The following is a 25,626-nucleotide window of genomic DNA, read 5'->3' on the forward strand; positions in this document are numbered from 1 at the left end:
GAGAAATTCAGATCAGGATACTGTGACTCTACACAGGCTTGGGTGGGATAGGAAGAGCTCTCCAGGTTGGCAGTACAAGTATCCAGTATGTGCTAAGCTCTGTGCTGAGTTTTTAAAATGCATCATTTCAGTTCATCCTCACAACTACCTTACGAGGTATGTTATGTTACCCCATTGTATAAATTAGGAAACTGAGGTGCAAAGGAGGAACAGTCTGTGAACACAATATAGAAAATGCAGTTCATACTCATATAACATTGAGGAGATGAGTTTGTTTGAAGTAAATGGTTCAAAATTGTAAGAGATAACAAGTTATAGAGAAATAAAGTGTTGATATGGTTTGACTGTGTCCCCATCCAAATCTCATCTTGAATTGTAGCTCCCATAATTCCCACGTGTTGTGGGAGGGACCTGGTGGGAGATGATTGAATCATGGGGGCGGTGCTTTCCCATGCTGTTTTCATGATAGTGAATGGTCTCACAAGATGTGATGGTTTTAAAAACGGGAGTTTCTCTGCACAAGCTCTCGATTTGCCTGCTGCCATCCATGTGACTTTCTCCTCCTTGCCTCCTGCTGTGATTGTGAGGCTTCCCCCGCCATGTGAAACTGTAAGACCAATTAAATCTCTTTCTTTGTAAATTGCCCAATCTTGGGTATGTCTTTATCAGCAGCATGGAAAGGGACTAATACAGGTGTGGCCAGTTAATTTTAATGTGTTAAAGCCTCTGGAATAGATTTGGAGGGCAGCACAGTATCCACAGAAGTATTTTAAGCAAGGGAGTGATTGTGGCACATCGGTAAACCTAATCTTTTAGCTATGAAGTAATGAAATTCATGCAGTAGGAAGTTATTGTGGAATTGAAAGAAAAAGGAAAGATTCATCATAGTATTTCCAAAGTACTTGTGTCTAACAAAATATTCATGAGTTGTCCTGTTTCAATTTAGCGAGATACCTGTGAATCAAGACTGTATCCTAGATGGTTTTCCAATGACTTTAAACCAAGCACAGCTTCTGGAAGAAGCTCTTACAGGCTGCAATAGAAACCTCACAGAAGTGGAAAGAAAAAAAGCACAAAAATCCACATTGGCTATTGATCCTGCGACTTCCAAAGAAATACCTCTTCCCTCTCCTGCATTTGATTTTGTCATATTATTAGATGTTTCAGATACTTCCTCAATGAGTCGCATGAATGATATTATAGGTAAGCTGGACACCTTTTTTGACACTCTTTTTACAACGAAAACTCTTTATTTGTTCTTTGAATCAGTGAATACTCCCATTTACAATTATAAGTGAGTACAAAATAATCCACTTCAGCCTATCAAATAATTATCTAGCTGAGCACAGTTGCCTCTTGCTTTGACTGTTAGCATTCAGCACTGTGGGCAAAGCCGGGAACTAGTGAATTCCAGTCCAACTGCAAGCATCTCACTGAACCTTTCCATCAACTTGGGAGTTCCCCTGGCATTGGCGTGTTTTTTTGAGACGTGCACTTATGGAGGAGTGCTTTGTGACTGTCTAGCATGTTTTGGTGGGTCACCCTCTTCAGGGTCATAAACCATATCTGGGCTGTAAGAAAGGATCTGATAACATCCTTTTCTTGGACTGAGTATTAACTCTAAAGAGCAGTATCAGTTGGCTGAAAACTTCACATGATGGGGTTGAATCTTCCTGCAAAAAATCATAGTTTAACTGTTTTTCAACCTTGAAAAATATCCTTTATTCCACAAATTAAATACTTATGGGTAAAAGCACTAATTCTTGAGCCTTGGCTTTCTTACATATAAGGTATTGGACCTTGAGAAAGTTACCTTATTGTTCTAAGCCTCGGTGTCACAACCTATATGAGAAAATGGCTCATTGTATTGTTATGGATATTAAATGAGATCAGAGCTACATGCTTAGGACAGAATCTGGCACATGATGATAAGCATGTGGTAAATACATCAGGGAAAAATGATGGAAGACTTTGAAATCAACAAATGATTGCCTTCACATCATTTTACTAGAAGGCTGAATATTGCCTCTTGGACCCTTGGGGGTACCTGATTCTATAGGGGTCTGTGCCTCTCCCTGGTTTTGACTCAACTCTTCTATAACTCTATAAATAGTAGGAAATTGATAGTAATGCAAATGATTCGTGTTCTTAGAAATGAAAATAAATTTGGTTCAGCTGAGACAATTTCCACACTGTAAAAAAGATGATTTGAAATACTTGAGCCCAGGAGTCTGAGATCAGCCTAGGCAACATGGCAAGGCCCTGTCTCTACAAAAAATAAAAATATTAGCCCAACATTGTGGCACATGTCTGTGATCCTAGCTACATGGGAGGCTGAGGTGGGAGGATCACTTGAGCCCAGGAATTCAAGGCTGCAATGAGTCATGATCACACCACAGCACTTCAACCTGGGTAACAGAGTGAGACGTTGTCTCCAAAAAAAATTGCATTGCTCTGTAGATAATAACCATAATTTAGTGGGGAGAGCAAAGGAATAAGTGTTTAGAAGCAGCAGCTAATGGAGAAGAAGAAAGCCTGGGAGAGTAGTGTCTCATAAGCCAAGGGAGGACAAATCTTCAAGGCAAATGTGTCATCCAGTCCCCCTTCCAGACCAGCAGGATCCTGGGCTGAGTGGGAGCCTAGCCACTAGGGTTGGGTGCAGCATGCGGTTCTGCAGTGCTTGGGGTCTATGGAGAAACCTGAAGAACATCTTCACAGAGAAACAACTACATCCAAAGCCACCTGTGCTACAAAGTCCTGCCAGGGCTGGGCTGAGGTAAATGATCCAGACTCAAAGCCAATGGACAGGAGACTGGGGGATGTAAGAAGGTGGAATGGCCATTGTGAGAGTAAAAGGCTGCATTGGAATGGAAGAAGAGGTGGCTGCCTCCACTGTTTAGCCATTGGTCAGCCTGAGACAGAACAGTAATGTTCACATCTGGTGAGAGGTACAGACAGGTTTTGAGTTCAGGCATCAAATACTGACCCTTTGTGGCTAATGGTGACTGAAGAAGAACAGAAAGGGGCTTCTGGGACTGATAATGTTTGTATATCTGGTTGCTGGGTGCTGACTGTCTTCGGTTCATTAATTCAAGCAGATGTATATTAGTGTATGCGGTTTTTGGCAAGTATAATGCAACAAAGACTGTAAAAATTAAAAAGAAGTCCAGAACCTGGACTCACGTTGCCTGGAATCAAATCCCTTCGCTACCATTTATGAACTGCGCAATTTGGAGCCAATTATAGAATCTCAATCCCAATTACAAGTTTTTGTTGAGTATAAAATGACATAATATATGTAACAGCTTTTAAGAATTGTACACTAAATTTTACCTATAAGTACTACAGAGAAGCCAAAATAAGGACTGAAATGTGTCCTTTGGCATTTTTGGTGACTGGTATGCGAGCCATTTCATGGAGGGTGGGAGAAAGAAGGAAGGATTGCAGTGTATTGAGGTGTGAGTGGGAGGGACAGAGATAGAGAGTGAGTGGAGATAACTCCCAAGAAGTTTATCTCTGAAAGAAAAAAAAAAAGCCATGGTCACAGGATATTTGTTACTTTTTTTTTTTATTTATCTCTTTATTTATTTTAGAAAAGGGTCCACATATATATATATGAAAGAGCTCAACTGATTTTTTTAGTTAGGGAATTAGTAAGAATAAAGGTTGTGTATTTTTATTCAAAGATGCCTACCAGCATAAGTCTTAAAAAAATGATATCATTTAAGGCTGTACAGCTAAAGGACACAGAAATTGGAGTTGTTAAGAGGCAGGGAGAACTTGAAGTGTTCATTCATGCAGTTTAGGTTTGCTAGAAAGCATAAAGTGAAGTCAGGATAATGCAGATAAATTTGGAAAAAAGGAGGTAGGAATTTAGGGGCTGGATGCTAGTAAAGAGATTCATCAACTATACAGGAGTGCTGGAAAGTTTGTGGTAGGAGTATAGGTCTTTAGGATTGCAAAGATGGAGCCATTCAGGGTGATCACAAAATTCATTGGCCATGGTACAGAGTACCACGAGTGAAGGGAAGCAGAAGGAGCACTGCCTGGGGCTCGGGGGTTGGGAGGTTGGAGAGAGAGAGGAATGCTGATCCATGCACTGAAGTCCTGACAGCGGCGAAGTAGCGACCATGAGATGGTGCGTGGGCATCTCCCAATAAGAGCACTCCCACAGTTTTCTTCAGTTACCTATTCCAATGTGATCCTTGGGTTTTATGAATCATTTTAAAGCATCATTCTGTATTCTAAATTCATTTCACCTTGTTCTGTTATGAATGGAGATGAAGAACAACTGATTACTATATCCTGTGAGGGTTCTTCATTTGCTCGAACTCTATTAATTCGCTATTCAATGTTCTCTTGCATTGAGTAATTCTAATTTCTTTTAATCTGGTTCAAGGCTTTCTTTCCTCTTTATGATTTTTTATTTATTCTAAATTGGTAAGTATTCTGGACTTTGTACCATTAATCCAGAATAGGACTCAATCAGAGCTGTTGAGATTGGTTTTTTTGTTTGTTTGGTTTTGGTCTCTTCGGGTCTATTCCTTTATGTGTATTCTACAGGGAGATCATAAATTCTAGAAAGAAACAATAATTTTATTGTATTGCATATAATTTCAAGAAATAATTTGTATGCATATTTGACGTTCCAGCCACCTTGTTCTTTCATCTTAATTTTTACATCACTGTGTTAATTTTTCCTATTCTTTTCGAGTTAGTTATTCATGATGACCCATCATTTTTCATTCTCATCTATCATAGACAATCCTGAGATCCTCTACACTGAAACTACAGCTTCTCTTTAATGTTTTACTTATTTTCCCCAATTTCCAAGAAAACAATCGAATTCTTATCTCAAAACTATACTCTTTCAACATCTTTTAAAATATTTTTAAGTAACACTGGACCAAATACAGGACCGTATCTGTTTGGCATCTTTCATCAGTATATTTTAGCAGTAAGCAGCAACTTTGGTTTTGAAAATTATCTAATTAAATAAATTTTATACCATAGCTGAAGAATTGTCCTATAAAACTGCTCACGAAGATATCAGTCAACGTGTGGCTGCTGAAAACCAAGATAAGGATGGAGACCAAAATTTAAGAGACCAGATACAACATAGGTTAGTTTTTAACTAAATGCTCTGCTTCTTGTTTCATGCTTTTTAAATAGATTGACAACAACTTTGGAATCATCAGATCTAGAAGAATATCTATTTCTTAGCATTCAATCTTTTACAGGTAAAAGAAAACTAAGTAGTTTTGACAATAAGTGAAATATTTATGTGCTAGCTTTCATATTTAGAGGGCAAGTCATTATAGTCTGAAAAAAAGAAGAATTAAATCAGGCAATACTTCCCTTTATGGCTACATGAACTTATAAGTTAATTATATGGAATCCTGATTCAGCACTCATTAAGGAAATGCTGGTGACGATGGTGGAACTTCAAAAAGTTAGGCATCGGAGTGTAAACTACTTCTATTTTGCTAAAATAAAATTATTCTTCTGGTTGTGTGCAATTTGCCATTGCAAAGGGAAATTTAGACAAAATTATACAATTTTATGAAACCCTGAAAAGTTTAACAATATGAAATGAACCAGGGAAGAGTAATTTGAGCTACATTAAGGCTGTCTACTCTCCAGGAAGAAAAAAACAGTTTCAAGAATTATTCCAATAACACTTTTGAGTAAAGTATATAAGTCTAAACCATCTATACTTACTCAAAGATCTCTTCAATTTCTATCTCTGAGAAAAAAATAGATGGCCTAGGTGCATCAGGCTGTAGCTACCATCCGAAGAGAGTTCAGAGTTATTCTACTATGAGCACAGATGATGTTTTCTCAGTTTTTCACTTAGAGACCTGTACTCATACTAAAAGTTTTCCTGAATCAACGACATTTTCCTCTTTTACTCTCATACATCTCAAAAAATATGTCTTGATGACATGAAGTAATTTCTTCTTTAATCTAAAATAAATAACATTGTTTCTTTTTCAGATGCAATTATATTGGCAGCATGTCTTTTCATTACGCATGTCGGATAATTTATGCTTAATGTCATTCTAATCTTTTGATCAGTATGAGATATTCATATCATATTTTGATTTTGCAGAATTATAGGCTTCTTGGACAACTGGCCTTTATTGGAGCAATGGTTTTCAGAGCCAGAAAATATTTTGATAAAAATCAATGCTGAAATAGATAAGGAATCTTTATGTGAAAAAGTAAAAGAAATTCTTACGACTGAAATAGCAAAAAAAAAGAATAAAGGTATTTACATTTGTTTATAGTTTTGAGTTTAGGCAACTAAAATGTGTGGTTTTTAATGAGTTTGGTAGGAAATGAAGATGTGATTGAAAAGTTCTTTCTTATCTTTGGATTTATACTATCTACAAGTATATTCTGCCTCTGGCTTTAGCTTTCTGTTGTATATGTTTCTGAATAAAAGATTTTTCTCTCTCTTATTTTAATAAAAAAGAAACCATCTCTCTGAAAGCACTGTTTTCACATAAAAACAACAACAAAAAACCCAGCAGAGTTAAATTTAAATGTTAATTCACATTTTATTCTCTGGATATTTGCAATCCTTATTTGTTAATTAGATATTTTTAAGTAAAAAATAATGAAAATTAGAGATATTGTAGATAAAGGTAAAGGTTTTACTTTGTTAGCTTTAGCATTATAAAGAAACCGTGTGAATTCTTTTAGGATGGACACACCAGGCAATTTTTTCTCACATCCACCTATTTTGTTATAAGTTTATTTATTATTATTAAATTGATTATTAATTATATATTAACTTGCTTTCATGTTTTATCTTACCCACATAAAACTGCACAGATCTCCTTCCTATTTCATTCAACCAATGATAATTGCCCACTAACTTTTTGTACTATTATTGAAGCTTTTTATTGAAAGAGATTTTAACTTCAGTCCAATATCATATTTCCATTGGGATTTTACCTTAGAGACAAGATTTGAAAAATAAATCTTTCCTTTTTGTTTATCAATTACCCCAAATTATATTGGCAACTGCTGTTTCTTGGTATAATAAAAAATGGTCAAAGTTAATAGTGTCAAAAGGATTCTAAAGTTGCCTTGATAGCATACTGTCTCCTGTCGCTAAATTTGTGACCTAACTCCCATAATGTGCCAGTTAACTAACATTAAAATAGCCCATAGACATAAACCACAATCACCATGGAAATCCAGGAGCTCATACTTAGAAAGACAAACTCCTACATCTAAATGCCTACTCCAAAAACTACCAGCATGAACCTTTCAAACAAAAAATAATCATATAGTATTTTAAGAGGCTTAACATGTCATTTGACAGAATAGCAATCTTACAGAGTCTTGGTTGGGAAGCAAAAACAAACCAATTCTAACTCATAAAGGCTTGAAGCTATGGGTTAGAATCAGTTTGTTTTTGCCAACTATTAGACTCAACTTCAACATTTTCCTAAAGAGTTTGCATTCTAATATTCACTGACTACATTAATAGACTCAGTTATCACTTAAGATTTATATTTCAAACAGGTAATTAACAAATGTTTAATAATTAAAACAATAAACATTCACCTAGCCCAGTGCTCTGTATTAAACTTTCCGACTAAGTTAAAAAACTAAAAGAATGTGGTACTTCTATATTCTGACCACAATATACTGTTAAGTAGGGAAAAGCAGGTTACATATGAAATAGTCTCTTTTAAGGAAAGTGTACATAATTATGTATTAAATACATATGCACAGAAGAGTCTGGCAGCATATATATACTTGATGGTGGGGAAGGAGATAGGACTTAAAGAGACTTAACAGGCAATTCCCTTTTCTACTTGTCTTAATTCTTGGATGTTTAAAGCAATAATTATGAATAACTTAAGTCAGAACTAAAACCCCTAATTTCCACTTCAAAAGAACATCTAATAGAATGAAGCCTCCTAGCTTGCTGAATTGAAGAGAGTAATCTAAGGGTGGAGTAAGCACATGTAAAGAGAAATAGTCATGCAAGAACATAGGCAATCATCGCCAGTGGTACATTGAGTAGAGCTGTGGGCCTCCGCAGTGTGAAGGGATGGAAAGACTGGGCAGTCATGGGGGGTGTGCCAAGAAAGGTGAAACTGCATCATGCAAGGCAAAGGGTCATCACAATGATGGGAGCCTAGAAAGACTCCAGTCAGCCATGTTCCATCCCTCCAGGCATCTGGGCTAACCATCTCCCCTGACTGGAACACTCTTTCACCAGAAATACACGAGGCTCACTCCCTGGCTTGCTTCATGTCTTTGCTCAGATGTCACCTTATGGTTGGGCATACTTACCCTGGCAGTCTATCTAAAACTTAAGAAGCTGCCCACAACACTTTGATCTCCCTTACTCTGTTCTATTTTTTTTCCATAGCACTTATCACCATCTTAACTCTTGTATAAATTAACTTATTCATCATATTTATGGTTTGTTTCCTACCACTAGAACGTAAGCTTCATAAGGCCATTGATTTTTCTGTTTTGTTTTACTGTTGTATCTCCAGCAATCAGAACTATTGTTTGCAATATTATTATAATTATTATCATTAGAAATAGTAGTAGTTTTACTTTATTCTTGTCATCCTTCCTTTTCTTCAAGGCATAATTCAGGTTCAATAAATGGTTGTTGCAGGAATGAATGAATTGCTAAGGCTTAATTGAAGATGTATGTACTGTGCAGTATTCTAAGTGCTTTGTATTCACTTTTTAAAGTTAGTGATACACATTTCTTTCCCCTTCCATTTCCTCCTCACCCCACCTCTTGTATTACATTTCCCTTTACCGTCTTTTTACACTTGTTCACTTTGCTTTCCCACTGGACATTTTCAAACAATCTTTTATTTTTCTCCTCATCTTTATTAGCTACTTCTATATTATCACTTTTACATTTGACACCACTTGCTAACCCTTTATACCTGCTCCGTACACACAAATACACATATATTCCTCATCACCCCCATGCCAACCACCACCATCACCACTCCTACTATCACCACTACCACACCAACACCATCACCATCACTATCACCACCACCATCACTACCACCATCCCCACCACAGTCATCACCACCTCTACCTCCACCACCATCACCTCTACCAGCACCTCCACCACCACTACCACCAGCACCATCACCACCTCTACCTCCATCACCATCACCACCATCATCACCTCTATCTCCACTACCACTACCAACACCACCATCTCCACCATCATCACCTCTATCTCCACTACCACTACCAACACCACCATCACTACCACCATCCCCACCACAGCCATCACCACCTCCACCACCATCACCACCACTACCACCAGCACCATCACCACCTCTACCTCCATCACTGTCACCACCTCTACCTCCATCACCATCACCACCATCATCACCTCTATCTCCACTACCACTACCAACACCACCATCACTACCACCATCCCCACCACAGCCATCACCACCTCCACTACCATCACCACCACTACCACCAGCACCATCACCGCCTCTACCTCCATCACCATCACCACCTCTACCTCCATCACCATCACCACCATCATCACCTCTATCTCCACTACCACTAGCAACACCACCATCACTACCACCATCCCCACCACAGCCATCACCACCTCCACCACCATCACCACCACTACCACCAGCACCATCACCACCTCTACCTCCATCACTGTCACCACCTCTACCTCCATCACCATCACCACCATCATCACCTCTATCTCCACTACCACTACCAACACCACCATCACTACCACCATCCCCACCACAGCCATCACCACCTCCACCATCACCACCACTACCACCAGCACCATCACCGCCTCTACCTCCATCACCATCACCACCTCTACCTCCACCACCATCACCACCATCATCACCTCTATCTCCACTACCACCATCCCCACCATAGCCATCACCACCTCCACCACCATCACCAGCTCTACCTCCACCACCACTACCACCAGCACCATCACCACCTCTACCTCCACCACCATCACCACCATCATCACCTGTATCTCCACTACCACCATCCCCACCACAGCCATCACCACCTCCACCACCATCACCAGCTCTTCCTCCACCACCACTACCACCAGCACCATTACCACCATCACTACCCCTACGTCTGCCACCATCATCACTATCATCACCACCACCACCTCCACCATCCCCATCACCACGACCACCATCACTACCACCGTCCCCACCACAGCCATCACCACTTCTACCTGCACCACCACCACCATCACCACCTCCACCACAGTCAACACCACTGTTATTAATACCACCACAACCATCACCACTACCACCATCATCACCACCACTACCCATCAACATTACCACCACTGCCGTCAAAAGGCAAGGGCAACCATATTTCTGACGAGGGAGAGAAGACTTGACATCTTAGCTTTAAGGACTAGATGATTTAAGGGAAAGCCCTAAAGCATGAATTAGCTTTAAATACGTAAGATTGTTTTATATTAATTTAGATTTCTCTTAGTTCAAGTGAAATAGTAGATGTCTGGAGTCTCTAATGAAGGTCAATTCTTATCATCCTTTTGAAGTTGAGAAGAAATTAGAAGAAAAGGAAGCTGAGAAAAAAGCAGCAGCTTCCCTGGCTGAGCTTCCACTTCCTACACCTCCTCCCGCTCCTCCTCCTGAACCAGAAAAAGAGAAGGAAATTCATCAAAGCCATGTGCCTTCAAAAACTCCTACTGCAAAAGGAAAACCTCAATCAGGTGATTGACAGAATGATTTATAATCCTGTTTTCAGTTTCTTATTTTTACTCAGTAAAGAATTATAAATTATAGTCTATCTACATTCAGACTTCGGGCAACTTCAATCATATGAAACAAAGCTTTACACTCAGATGGAAGTGGAAAAGCCCTCGGAGTAACTAAAAGCGTAGTTGTTACAAAGCCCAACTTCTTTGCCATGTAGGAGGAGACATGGAGTCATCACACCTAGGTCTACTGATTAGAGTAAGACCACAGACGAGAAGAGGAAAAGGCACAGAGTAACAGGTAACTTCAGGCAGATCAAGAGGATACACGTCTGTGTGCTGAACTATAGAGTTACATTTATGTAATGAGTAAGAACATCTTAATAAAATAAGAATGAGTATAGCTGGTTTTCCACCAGAATAAGGGAACAAATTAACAGCAACCATTAGAACTAGAATTTATATGTAATTGTAAATCTTCAGGACTATGTGATTATAAAAGTATAGAAACAAGCTCCTGCCATCTCAGTAAACATATATTTATGGACACAGAGATAAAGAGCCTAGATAGAGAACACTTTTAGTTTAAGTTTGTTCTAGATCCTTAACCGCTATGGACCATAAGTCTAGCATTAAGTGGCAGACAATGAATATAATGACAAAAGTGAAGTGCTTAATTGTTGTAATGCATGATATTGGTAGAGTGTCGGTATCCATTTGTGTGTGTATATAAAACAAATGAGGCTCTGGTTTCTAGTTTCAGCTTTATAAATGGCTGACTGTGCAGTTACACCATGTCTACCTAAGTATCTCTGATACTGTGTCGTGACCACATTTCTAAACTCTATAGTCTTTCTGCCTCACAGAGATTTGAGATAGGTCTGAATTTTTAAAATTAAACTTATTCATATTAAACAAAGACATTTGAAGACTTTAGTAAGATATATTATGATATATTAAAGACCATTCTGCTCCAGGAAATTAGAAATTAACTACAGGCAAAATACACACATCCTAAAAAATGTTTTTATCATGTCAACAATAAAACACAAAGACATGAATTAAACATACACCGTTTCCCTGCTGTCTCATTAGGAAATCAAAAAACAATTCAGAGGTCTGGAGGAAAATGGAAATATTTAAAATGCTTTTTAGAACTGGGGAAGACAGGCCGAGCATGGTGGCTCATCCCTGTAATCCCAGCACTTTGGGAGGCTGAGGTGGGCAGATCACCAGAAATCAGGAGTTCGAGACCCCCCTGGCCAACATGGCAAAACCCCATCTCTACCAAAAATACAAAAATTAGCTGGGCGTGGTGGCAGGCGCCTGTAATCCCAGCTGCTTGGGAAGCTGAGGCAGGAGAATTGCTTGAACCTGAGAGGCGGAGGTTGCAGTGAGCCGAGATTGCCCCACTGCACTCTAGCCTAGGGGATAGAGTGAAACTCTACCTCCAAAAAAAAGAAAAGAAAAATAACTGAGGAAGACAGTTTTCACAGTGGGTCAGGTGAGCCTAGAATTATCGAATATGGTCCTTTAACCTATAGCTATGGTTCTAGGTTAAAGCTCCTCCTCAGCTTGCTCCAGTCAAGAGTATCTATGTATTTGAGCCATTTCCTGAAACCAGACTCTAGTGTTTCTGATCAGGACCAGCTCAGTCTTTAAGTTTCTGAAGTTTGTTTGCTATTTTATAATTATATTCTTGAATACTGTGCATTGAAGAAATAATAAATCTATTGTTGCTTTAAAGAGTGGTTGTACTTGTCTTTTTTTCCCCACCAAGGTCAAGGCTAGTGCCTGATATTTAAGAATGTTTAGAAAGGTTAATCTCCAGAGTCTTAATTGCTGCCACTCAACCTTACTGTGATGGACATTGATAGGGCAGGAAAGCAGACAGCACTGCCCCTGCAGCTCAGGGAAGCTTGGTTAGGCAATTTGAGAGAGGAACATTTATCACAGGTTTTTAAAATGTTTTGTGTAAATAATTTACAAATTTTCCAAAATGGAACATTTTTAGAACTGAAAGCCTGAGGCTTCTCAACATGCCCTACTCAAACATCTAATTACAATCTTCAGCAGAAGTTGAGATGAAAAGAGGAATTATTCACTAAAAAACCAAACGAAATTTTTAGAAAGGGCTAGAGTAGGCATAGTACATTGAATCCTATTTTGTTATTTTGTTAAAAAATTTTGTTATTTTGTTATTTTGTTAAAATTTTGTTAAAAAATTGTTTTGTTATTTTGTTAAAAATTTTGTGATTTTGTTAAAAAATTGTTCTATATTTTATTCAGTTCCATATTTTATATCTGCTTCCATTATACTTGGGATTAAATTTGAAAAACTCCATAGTTATGTTCCATTGAAGGGTCTATTATCAAATGCAGTATCAATTGTCACTATTTAATTGAGAATTAGTTCTTAGTATGGCACAATAGAATAATACTACCTATACTTCTATTTAGGTTTTTCTTTCTTTCCCTCCCTCCCTCCCTCCCTTCTTTCCTTCCTTCCTTCCTTCCTTACTTCCCTCCCTCCCTCCCTCCCTCGCTATCATCCCCCCTCTTTCTTCCAAATTTAGTGGTCAACTACTTGGAATTTTAAATATTCATTTAGAGAGATTAACAAAGTCACCTGTCTTATTTCTGTGTAATCTTGGTTATCACGTCTGTGATATTTAAATGTAAGTGAAATCTGCTAGGCATTTATACATTCTTATAACTATCACTTCTAAATACAAAAAAATAGGTTAAAGGGAGTCTGTCTCCATCACAGGCATTTCAATTGCCATACTGGTTCATCCTTTAAAATGAAGGAGAAAACTATAGCCCAGGACCAGGGAGGAAAATAATTAAAATCATTTGGTAAATAATGCAGGATGTAGTGAATTTTTTTTCAAGGAACAAACTCATTAATTGGGGCATCTCCAGATCATCAGTTTTCCAATTTCTCCCTTCCAATATATTTCTGAACTATATCCCAGGGAATTTAAGATAAATATACTCACATTATTCTTTGTATTACAATTACAGTCAATGAAAAATGTAGAAGTCACAAGGCAACCAAGCGTGTGACCAAGAGAAGTTCAAGGGTGCAACATATCAAAATAATGTGGTTATTTACCTCTTCTTCAAAGTGTTTGGCCATTATTTTTATTTTATTTTATTATTTTATTTATTTATTTAATTTTTAGAGACAGGGTCTCACTCTGTTGCCCAGGCCATACTCAAACTCCTGGGCTCAAGCCATCCTCTAGCCTCAACCTCATCAATAGCCGGGACTACAGGTGCATGTCACTGTACCTGGCTTTGGCATCATTTTTATTACAGATATAGTTGTCTTGTTGTATAGGCACATTCAGTTGAAATAAATCCAAATACAGCCATATGCTCCAAATGGATTTGTGATTATCTTTTAAAAATGCCACAGCTAGTTCCATTAAAGAGTTTATGATCAAATCCACTACCAAATGTTTATATTAAAGTTAGGACTAAACATCTCAGTGTGACAGAATAATGCTGCTATTAGAGCTATCATTCCAGAAGTTTCAACCCATAGTCTGTCTTCAGGATAATTTTAACTCAAAGTAAAGACCTGAGCCATTTTATGCAGTTCACAAATGTAACTGTTTACCTATGGGAAATAGCATTAGCTTGCTTACAATCATATAGCCCAGGCTATTGAAGTAAATCATCAATGATTTTTGTGTGTTGAATTTTGTTTAGAAGCCCCACATGGTAAGGAAGAATCTCTTCAGGAAGGAAAAGGGAAGAAAGGTGAGACCGCACTCAAAAGAAAAGGTACAGCAGATAAAAATAGATATAATTACATGTAATTCTGCATTTTATAACTATCTCAGTGAAAATAGCTAGATTTGTATAGTAGTATACATTGACCACTTCTCTCAGGCATTTGTAAATCATAAGCCCTTGCCAAAGAATATAGTCGCAAACTTTCTGCATCCTGGCGCTTACCAAAGGCCCTGCTGAGAAAAGTGATGCTTGCAGGGATAATTTAGACAATATCTAATATACAGAATATCCATTTATCAGAGATATTTTAGCTGTTATCCTTGGGCTAAGCTGTGCCATCAGAAAGCTACATACTGAATCAAGTTTCCTTGGACCCCTTATTGAATTTCCTTCACTGATAAGCACTTTGGTAAAAAATAAAATAAAAATCTTACATTACCTTAGAACATTTACAAAACTAAGAAAGGAGCCTTGGTACAATACTGTTAACTAAAGCAGAACATTTAATTTTTGCCATCTATTTTTAGTGGAACTCTTGAAGTTTTTGAGACCTGTCTACATTTTTTTGTAATCCTTTAAGCCAGTAATTTATAAACAATTAAAAATATGAACTGGGGCTGGGCGCAGTGGCTCATGCCTGTAATCCCATCAGTTTGGGAGGCTGAGGTGGGCAGATCCTGAGGTCAGGAGATCGAGACCATCCTGGCCAACATGGTGAAACCCCATATCTACTAAAAAAATACAAAAATTAGCCGGGCATGGTGGCACACACCTGTAGTCCCAGCTACTCAGGAGGCTGAGGCAGGAGAATCCCTTGAATCCGGGAGACACGGAGGCCGCAGTGAGCCAAGACTGCACCACTGCACTCCAGCCTGGGTGACAGACTCTGTCTCAAAAAATATATATATATATATTTATATATTTTTATATATAGTATATATATTATATATTTTATATATAGTATATATAAATATATACATTATATATTTATATATAGTATATATATTATATATTTTATATATAGTATATATATTATATATTTTATATATAGTATATATATTATATATAGTATTATATATTTTATATATATGTGAATTTGAATTAACAAATGTTTACAGCTTGATGTAACTTCTTGGTGTAACTACATACTGGCAACGGATTTTAATGGTTTTACTTTGTTCTAAATTGTATCTCATGCAAGGGATTTTAATTCTTATGACTTGTTTGAGTTTCTTCAGAGAATTTTTCAACCATCAAAGAGTAAAGAGAACCTTGCAAATATTTTAGAGAACTTTGAGTTACTTTCCCCACCCCCAACCCCACTCCCTGCTTTTTTAAAGAGTCATAAATTCCCTGGAAAATTTATGTCATGCATACACCCTCAATAAGTGAACTTTTAAAAGCCTATTTATGAGGGCTGGTGTCCCTTTTATGGTATTTGGATATGTACTCTGTAACTATTTTTTTAACAGTCAGGTACTTTTAAGTTATCTATTTGAGCATTAACAGGTTATTTTTATTGATGTTGTTTTATTGAAAATTCTTTTGACCTGACATTCGTATTTGGTATTTACTTTGTATTTTTTTTCTTAATATTACAATTCCATGGCCTCAGTTCTGAAATGCAAGCTATTAAGTCCAGCTTGTTTTTAGGTTAGGTTGGTTTGTCTTTTGGGTTTATTTTTATTTATTTATTTATTTATTTATTTATTTATTTATTTATTTATTTATTGTCCCTGACTGCTTCCCTACTGCCCAGGTATCTTACAACTTAAATTAATCTGGTGGCGTTGCATTGCTTGCCTTTTTCAGTTAATTGTAAATGCCTATGGCTTTATCCATGCGACACTATCTCTAAAATATCAGCCTTGCAAAGTTTTTCTTCTGTATAATGTTTGATTATGAAACAATAATGTTTGATTTTAAGTTGTTGTTTCTTGTTTTGAAACAGGGTCTCACTCTGTTGCCCAGGCTGGAGTGCAGTGGTGTGATCATGGCTCATTGCAGCCTTGACCTCCTAGGACCAAGCAATCCTCCCACCCTAGCCTCCCGAGTAGCTGGGACAAGAGGCATATGCCACCATGCCTGGCTAATTTTTGTATTTTTTTGTAGAGATGGGGTTTCAGCATGTTGCCCAAGCTGGTCTCAAACTCCTGGGCTCAAGCAATCTCCCCGCTTCAGCCTTCCAAAGTGCTGGGATTACAGGCCTGAGCCATCACCCCTGGCCAATTTTAAGTTTTTATATAATTATTTATTGTAAAGAATTTTGTTAAGAACAGTTTTTCTGAAGACTATGTTTTCACTCAAAACTCACTAATGACTTTCCTTATTTTTCTAATTTAGTAGGCCAACTTTAATGTCCATTGAAATGAAATAAAACTTCCAGTTTAAAAAAAAAAGTCCTCCACAGCTTAACATAGCAGTGGAGGTGAAACTTTTATTATACCAATAATAACCTGGTATTATATTTTCTGAAGGAATGTTATGCCCACTACATCATTCCGTGGCCCCTATATGAAATCCTAGGTGATAAATTTCGTTCAGAATCAAGGGACAGGAAAATGTCTCTTCCTCTGGGTGATTAGATAATGGGCGCCTCAAAATGAGAGCATTTTCCTTTGTGTTTTGGCTGACTAGAAGTTCAGAAAAAAACTCATGGCTCAGGTTTAGTATCTGTGCAAGGACCTAGATCTCCATGTCTGCCTTCTAATTCCTCTCCTGATTTTGAACTTCTATTTTAAGTTATATATTTCCTGACCCTAGTTTCATTTATGCTTTTTTTCTATTTTACTTTATTTCTGTGAAATAGGGGGATATAATTTCTTTTTTTTTTTTTTTTTGAGACAGAGTCTTGCTCTGTTGAGGATATCAGTTATCTAAAGTAATTGATAGCTGGTGAAAGAAAATCCCAGGCTCTAAAAAGCGTATCAGTTAGATTCATATTGAAGCTGCTGTAGCAATAAATTAAAGATTGAAATGCAGTATGCATGCATGCAATTTACTTCTTCCAGGTTCATTCAAGTGGCATTGTCATGAAGTATGTGTCTTTTTTAAACTGTTCATCACAAATTGCCAGTGCTGTTGCAGTCCAAGAGTGTGTACTGTTCAAAACATAACGTGCTAAAATAGATGTTTGGACATTCTCAAATGTCCAAACATTTTTGAGAATCATAACCGTGATTCTCAAAGAGAATCTCACCCTTCTCTAATTATATGATATGTTGGGTTTGTATAACTAGAGCTAATTGGTGAGTTAACACTGAGATAAAAGTTTTACTTAAAATTTTAAGGGCTATAATTTATGCTCAGCTCTCACTTGTTTACTAATAGAATAATTTTCATATTTTACATTATTCATCCCTTTTTTCTCATCAGGATGAAAAAAGCAAATGAAGCATCATTATAGAATCATCGAAAATAGAAATGAAAAAGACATGTATATTAGGTACCAAAGCATCAAATTAGACATAATTAACACATGCTCTAAGAGCATCCTTAATAAAAGCATACGGACTCCAAACAATTCATAAGCAAACACAAGTTCAACAGCAAAATATATACATTGGAGCCATGTAGTTAGCTCGAATTAACTACAAAGACTTCCAAATATTTTTTGCTTTTATTTTACTATCATATTGCATTAAATAATATTTGAAATAGGTGAACTCTCAAGATTTAGACATCTTTATGTTACATATAAATCATGTGGTTTTGGACTTCCTTCATGTGAAAGAAATGATTTTATTTCTTAATATTTCAAATTAACACCATTGCAGGTGAGCACCATTAATTGTTCATCTGTTTATTTCACGGGCCATTTGATACCAATTATATTTAAAGAGCCTCTTAGTTGAGGAACCATTTATTTTTTCCTTTCTTCAAACTTATTAATTCCTGCTGTCGATGTCTTTGATTCATTTATATTCTTCTCTGCATATTAGATCAATCTCTACCCTTCTCCCTCCCAAGTCTTGACACTGAGATGCCATTAACAATGGCACTTAGAGTGTTCTTAAAAAAGATTTCACCTCCTCTTGAACTCATTTGCCACTGTCCCATTATGTTTCTTCATTAAACAATGGCTTTTCAAACATATAGCCTTACCCAGGAGAGATGTTAATTAGGAGCCAAATGAAGAAAGTTTTCAATAATCAACTAAATTCAGAAAATGCCAAGTTACATCAAGTTAAAATGTTTTTAATTACAGGATTTTTTTTCTATAACAATGTGCATTTCAAAGGGAGCAGGAGACACCATATGTAAGATCCCAGGGCATTTTGGCTGCAGAATTCTTCTCCCTTGGAGGAATATCTGTTGGGACCAGAGTTCTCTGGAACAAACACTTGGAAATCATGCCATCTTTAGTTCCGATGCTTTGCCACATGTATTAGTGTTAGTATTGTTCCAGTGCTTGCCTTCTGATTTGTCTTACAGGGTCAATTATTGTAGGTGCTACCAAGCCACTTAAAATAATAAATTTAGTATCAATGTTATAAGCATTAATGTCGCAGGACTTTTCCTTAGTTCAGCTAAAGACGGGGTTCTTGTCCATCCCATGGCCATGAAAGTTTAGGCTCACAGACGGCTTAAAGAGTGAGTAAAACAGGGTTTTATTGGGTGAAAAGGGAAAAAAAGAGGGAAACACGGACTCTCGCAAGGCCAGAGTCCCTCCACTAGAGCCGTTCCTGCCTGGCAGTTTGAATCCCAGTTTCCACACAGGAAAAGGAGGGGCTAGGCTCCTCCCCACCGCAAATGATGTGAACTTCCCAAGTCTCCACCATAGTGGGCAGGCTGGTTGGAGTTTCTCCAGGGACCCCCTGCCACCTGGTTGTCTCATTCCCCTCTCTAAAGAAGTACATCTCTCTAACTGTTGTTAGATTAAGGATAAGGAATAAGACCGATCTTAACGCTTCCTGCTGACAGGGGGCGCCGTTTTGGGGGACTGGCAGTCAGAGCTCCCTCAGAGGCCTATTTAAGGGTTCCCAGTAGAAGGGGCCATTGTCAGAGGCTCCAGTTGCATGACTGTTTATAGTTTGATGGCCTGAAGGCAAGAGCAGACAAATGGAGTTATTAGAAAACATGTATTAAAACAAAACAAGGGGAGGGATAAGGACAGCTCAAAAATTCTGAGGCCTTTTACCAGTTTGCACAGGGAGAGGTAGGCCAAAACCCCAACTGGTTAAAAAAACTCTACTCTTTTGCTGGCATGTCAGGCTTCTGGGTTCCCTTCCCCTAAGCCCAATCCTAAGCCAACCAGTTTAAGGCTTGGGAAATAAACTCTTTCAAGTTTGGAGGATGCATCTGAGGGGAGTGTCCCATAGTACAGAGACGCAATTACCTATCTGTGAAGAGAGGACAGAGGAGGAGAAAGAAAAAAGTAGCATCTTTTAAAGGAGTCCCAGAGGGTCAGGATGCATTTGAAAGGAATACAGAGTGAAGATGAATGGCCACCCATCTAGAAAGAGGGGAGCAGGCATCCCTGGTTCCCATTTCTTCCTAGCAAATAACCAGGGTACATGAGGGAGAGGGAAGTGTGTCTACTTTCCCTCTTCCATACTTGCATCTGAGTGATTTTGGCAGGTCCCACCATGAGTGCCAAAGCACCTTGCACCCATGAAGCAGGGAGGGCCTAGAGAACAGGAATTATCTGCTCTTACCCATGTATGCCTTATCTCCCCTGCTGCCAGTAGCCTTGGAGTTTCCTAGATATCATTTATGTCATGGACACTAACGTGACCTTTATCCACGAAACAGGAAGCTTGGGGTTGGCTTAATCAGCAGGAATCAGCCACTCTCAGTTTTGCTGTGCCTTTTAACCTCTGTTGTCATTTGCCCCTGAATCCCCTAGATCCAGTTTTCCTGCCTAGGGCTTTGACCCAAAGCTTGGAATTGAGTTTGGGACAAAAATGTGTCTCAGGGAGTTACATGGACTCCTTATCATAAGCCGAATGCTAAGGTGACACTGTGGAACTGAGTCCTCCTCCAACAAGGGAGAGGAAAGAATGTCTTGTGACACACCCAGATAACTGGTAGCTATAGTTATGCTTACTAAGATTTGGGTGCATGATGCTTGGCTTTGGTTAGCTGCCTTGGTCTTACTTTCCCAAAAAGGAAACCTCTGAGTGATGGGCATCCTATTTATTCCCATCACCTCAGAGGATTTGCAGGATAATTGCTTAGAGCTAGAATATCGATCCAGATTTTTACATTACTCATCCCTTTTGTTCTTTTTGACCTGGAGCCAGAAATTGCTGGTTGGTTCACAGGAGCAAGCACGGTTAGTCTAAAATGTAGGTGAAAACTTAAAAACAACTAATGACTTGAGAATTTAACGACAAATGTGTAAGTTTTGAAACATGATTTCTCTCTCTCCCATCCTCATTTTTGTTAAAAAATCATCACAGGACTGAATGGTTTGCAAAATAGATTTTAGTCTTATACTTGGCCTGATTATTTGCATAAAGTGCAGCAAGAATAATTATTTCTGTATAAGCCTTTTGGATTGGTTTTGATGGAAGTCTGTTCCACAAGGAATCTCAGATAAGACCTTTTAAAGCCAAACCCAACCATGGGTTTGTATCCTCAAATACCTGTGAGGTGGGTGGCCCTCTTCTCTTATGGTCCCAAGATAAAGTTGGAGCTCCTGAACCTGTTAGAAAGTGGCATTAGTGACTTTTTTTTTTTGAGATGAAGTCTAGCTCTGTCACCTAGGTTGGGGTGCAGTAGCGCGATCTTGGCTCACTGCAAGCTCCACCTCCCAGGCTCAAGCAATTCTCCTGCCTCAGCCTCCCAAGTAGCTAGGATTATAGGCACATGCCACCACACCCAGCTAATTTTTGTATTTTTAATAGAGACAGGGTTTCACTGTGTTGGCCAGGCTGGTCTGGAACTACTGACCTCATGGTCCACCCACCTCGGCCTCCAAAAGTGCTGGGATTACACGTGTGAGCCACCGCACCCAGCCAGAGAGTGACATTCTTTACTGACCACAGGTCAGGAACCCTGTACAAGGACTGCGTAGATGAAGGTATGAGCCTTTTATTGGCTCTGCAAGTAGAGATTTACTCCTTAAAGGGAAGCATACCCTTCCAGTCAAAGCCTAGGTAAAATAACCACTTTCTCCAATTGTGTCCTGTTGCAAAAGAAAAATGGATTTTTATTGCACTGATGCAAACAACTATATTGCCATAAGAATACTCATAGATAGGTTCTAAATTCTGGAGGAACCAGGCAGAGAGAAACAAACATGCTCCAAATTTTGATCATAGGAGTATACCTTGCTTACTTCTTAATTATTAAAGGCCATAAATAGTCAAAATAAGTTTCCTTGACTCTGAAAAACAAAATAAGGATCAACAATATTACAAGCAAAGTCAAAAAGTTTGCTTCAGCTTTCTGAGTTCAGTCCATTTAGTTCTTGCTTCACTTGATATTTATGAACATTTCAGCAATTCATGAGTCCTGTACGTTTTTTTGTTCCAGTGTCACAATCTCCAAAGTTATCAGAAACCTGTGTTTGAGAGCATCTGTTAAAATTCTATAGCTCTTTATAAACTATCTGTGAAAAGGATTAAAACAAGACAACAATTGTCTGTGGATAGCAAAATGTCCAGGGTAGTTACAGTTAGAAACACGATTGACAAAGAAGTTTGGTTTTCTCCATGGTTTTCAATAACTTAATGTAACAACCTTAATTATGATTGATAGCATATACTTAGACATTAGAATTTTAGAAATTTTGTACAGTTTTGGAACATATATTAGCATTATTCATCAAGATATAACCTAAAGAAGATTGAGCATCATTTTGGCAATCCCACGTACCTAAACCTGTCAAACAATCCTGTTTACCTCTCTTTTCTGGACACTTCAGGGGCCCTCTGAAGTATTCAAAAAGCCAGGTGCCAGTGAAGATAATTTTGATACTGAAGTTTGATTTTGGGAAGCCTTTTAAATATGTTTAAAGCACTTGATATTATTAAATAGAATTCCAGATTACCATAAACTATTTATTTTGCCAAAATGATGACTCAGAAATTTTAAAGAAGCAAAAACCTTTTATATCCCTTTACAAATTTTGCCAAAGAGCAGATTAGTGCCTTAGGAAAACCTTGTTATGCTTTTATTTCAGTGTTCAATTTACAGGAAAGCCATATAATACCCTTTTTGGAATTTAGTTAATATGTTCACACAGAGAACCTTTTCTGCAAGATTAATTTCCACAATTATTCTACCACTTCTTTGAACCTTCAGCTTTTTCCTAATTTCACTCAATACAATCCTATAACCCTAGGCAAAGGTTTACATTTCCATGCCTTCTTATAACTGTTTACTAAAACACACATTTTACTGTTCTTACACATCTTGCATGTAAATCTATTTCTAGTAGTTTCAATTAACTCCTATCAATTTTAACTTTAAGGTAAAGCTTGGTGAGTTGCTTTAATTGTGGGCTAAGTGTAGCCAAGGTTTGCCTTCTTAATTAAGGGTGTGGTTAGTTCCATATGTGCCCAGACCTTACCAATTGTGAAGCCGCATGTCAAATAGTTCTCAAAACCCAAAAAGCAGTTTGTAACCTTAAAACACTTAGCAAAACTTGCATCTGACCTGGATTTTACCAATAGTCTTTAGGGCTGTTTTTACTTCTTAAAGATTAAAGTCACGTGAAATGAAAGGTACCGCAGCTTTTAACTTCCCTTAAAAAAAGTATTTGATCCAAGTGCTTGTCTTTCTTTAGGCTGAATTAGTTAGAGATCTTTTCACAGACATCACACACAGTACATACATAGACAGGCAGAAGAAAATCCAGTTGCTGGGTGGGGTCCTTTAAGAGACAGAGTTAGGAAAACATGCAGACATTGAACCAGAGAGGGCTCATCCCCTAACACAGTATTGCTAAACAAAGCCTTGCCAAGTGGTTATGCCCCTAGGATGTAAAGCAAGATGGAGGCTTGCAGCACAAACCATACAGACATGAAAAGCACACAAGATTGGCCACAGCCCAAGACTAGCCCCACAAATCCTTTTTCAGAATTAAAGCTTTACAGAAAATATGAACAGTATTAGTTGAGGGCCTGGCCTAGTAAAGGGGGGTAAAAACTTTAAAGGTTAACTGCTGACAGGGTGGAGAAGAGGAAAGAAAAAAAAAACAGTTTAAAAATGTCTGGGAAAGAACCTCTTACTCTTATGCAAGTTGTTCCTCCACCAGGGAGATGTGTTCCATTACTGTCCAATGGAGTAAAACCCTTTGGCTGGGAAGGGGAAGGCTGTGGTGGCTTGTGGCTGGGAACCAGCCATCCAGCTGGTCAGGACCCTGGGACCATGCGTCCCAGCCCTGGCATGGGGCAGGGAGCATCAGGGAGCTGATGCTCACCGATCTATCCAGTAGAAAAAATGAAAAGGCCATGAAAAGACCTGGGATTCATGGGGGTTGGGGACTTGGTTTCCCCCACCCTCAGAAGTCCAAGGATGAAAAGGCTTAGAAGCAACAGTGAGAGGTTGTTTTTTTTTTAAGTTTTTTTTAATTTTATTATTATACTTTAAGTTTTAGGGTACATGTGCACATTGTGCAGGTTAGTTACATATGTATACATGTGCCATGCTGGTGCGCTGCACCCACTAACTCGTCATCTAGCATTAGGTATATCTCCCAATGCTATCCCTCCCCACTCCCCCCACCCCACAACAGTCCCCAGAGTGTGATGTTCCCCTTCCTGTGTCCATGTGATCTCATTGCTCAATTCCCACCTATGAGTGAGAATATGCGGTGTTTGGTTTTTTGTTCTTGCGATAGTTTACTGAGAATGATGATTTCCAATTTCATCCATGTCCCTACAAAGGACATGAACTCATCATTTTTTATGGCTGCATAGTATTCCATGGTTTTGAGTCCCCATTTCACTCACTGCTTCTCAAGTCCCATGTTGGGTGCCAAAAATGTTGCAAGACTTTTCCTTAGTTCAGCTAAAATGGGGTTTTTGTCTGCCCACAGCCATCAAAATTTAGGCTCACAGATGGTTTAAAGGGTGAGTAAAGCAGGGTTTTACTGGGTTAAAACGGAAAAAACAGGGAAACAGGAACTCTTGCAGGGCCAGGCAGTTTGAATCCCAGGTTCCACACAGGAAAAAGAGGGGCCAGGCTCCTCCCCACCACAAATGGCATGAACTTCCCAAGGCTCCACCCCAGTGAGCAGGCTGGTCCAGGGACCCCCTCCCACCTGGCTGTCTCATTAATGCCATTTAATTTGAAGGATCTGGAAGAACAGAGGAAAAAAGACAACAGTGAAAGGAAATTGAAATAACTAGATCATCTATGAGAGCAGAGGCTCTTCAAGTATGGTTTTGGGACCAGCAGCGTCTGCATCTGCATCACCTGGAAACTTGTTAGAAATATAGATACTCAGCCCCACCCAAGACCTACTAAATCTGAAATTCCAGGAGTGGGGACCAGCAGTTTTGTGTTTTAACGAGCCCACTAGAGGATCCTGATGATCACTAACATTTGAGAACTACTTTACTGGAGCCCAAGGCTGACTGTTCTAATGTAGCCACTGGAAAACCAGAAACATTCAATGATTTCTGGTGTATTATTTATAATATACCTCTTCCTCCAAATATTTAAGTTAGATTATGATAAAAAACATGTTTATAATAATGCTGTTGAAATAGAAATAAAAATCCAAAGCCCTGAAATGAGGAAATTAGCACATTCAGCTCAAAGACACAATGCTTATTGTGATGACTCCTTAATCAGAACAACCTGACAAGGTGATGAAGGAAGTATGATGGGTTTAAGTTTTAACAGGATTCATTTCTAAAATAGATTTTTATCACCTGAGACCTTTAACAGAGGACAGTATGTGGCACAATATGCAAGGTCGTCATAGATTTATAGCAAATGCAAAATACGTTGGGTTTCATTGGAAGGTTGATGCCACACATACAAAAGCTGGCAATTAATTTATGATTGATCACGGTTCTGGTAGCGAAATTCAACCATAGTCTTCTTTTATAATACAATTTATAAGCATAATAACAAACTACCTCTTATAAAGTACCTTTTATGTACCAGGCACTACACAAGATAATTTACATATATAATCTCATTAAGTTCTCACAATCATCTATGAAGTAGAA

At 38.3% G+C, this 25,626-nt stretch overlaps 1 protein-coding gene across 2 annotated transcripts in view; it reads left to right on the plus strand.

Annotated features, from left to right (window-relative positions):
- The window catches only part of SPEF2 (sperm flagellar 2), a 194,774-nt gene that overhangs the window by 83,075 nt on the left and 86,073 nt on the right, over positions 1-25,626 (plus strand). Inside the window, exons 16-20 of one of the 2 annotated variants that reach the window (XM_055367707.2) lie at positions 947-1,203; positions 5,014-5,122; positions 6,113-6,270; positions 10,586-10,759; positions 14,465-14,539. In XM_055367707.2, the coding sequence (XP_055223682.2) occupies positions 947-1,203; positions 5,014-5,122; positions 6,113-6,270; positions 10,586-10,759; positions 14,465-14,539 (773 nt within the window). The remainder of the gene's footprint in view (positions 1-946; positions 1,204-5,013; positions 5,123-6,112; positions 6,271-10,585; positions 10,760-14,464; positions 14,540-25,626) is intronic. The other variant, XM_055367708.2, reaches the window with a different exon arrangement.

This window comes from Gorilla gorilla, chromosome 19 (assembly GCF_029281585.2).
Source record: "Gorilla gorilla gorilla isolate KB3781 chromosome 19, NHGRI_mGorGor1-v2.1_pri, whole genome shotgun sequence".
NCBI classification, from domain to species: domain Eukaryota; kingdom Metazoa; phylum Chordata; class Mammalia; order Primates; family Hominidae; genus Gorilla; species Gorilla gorilla.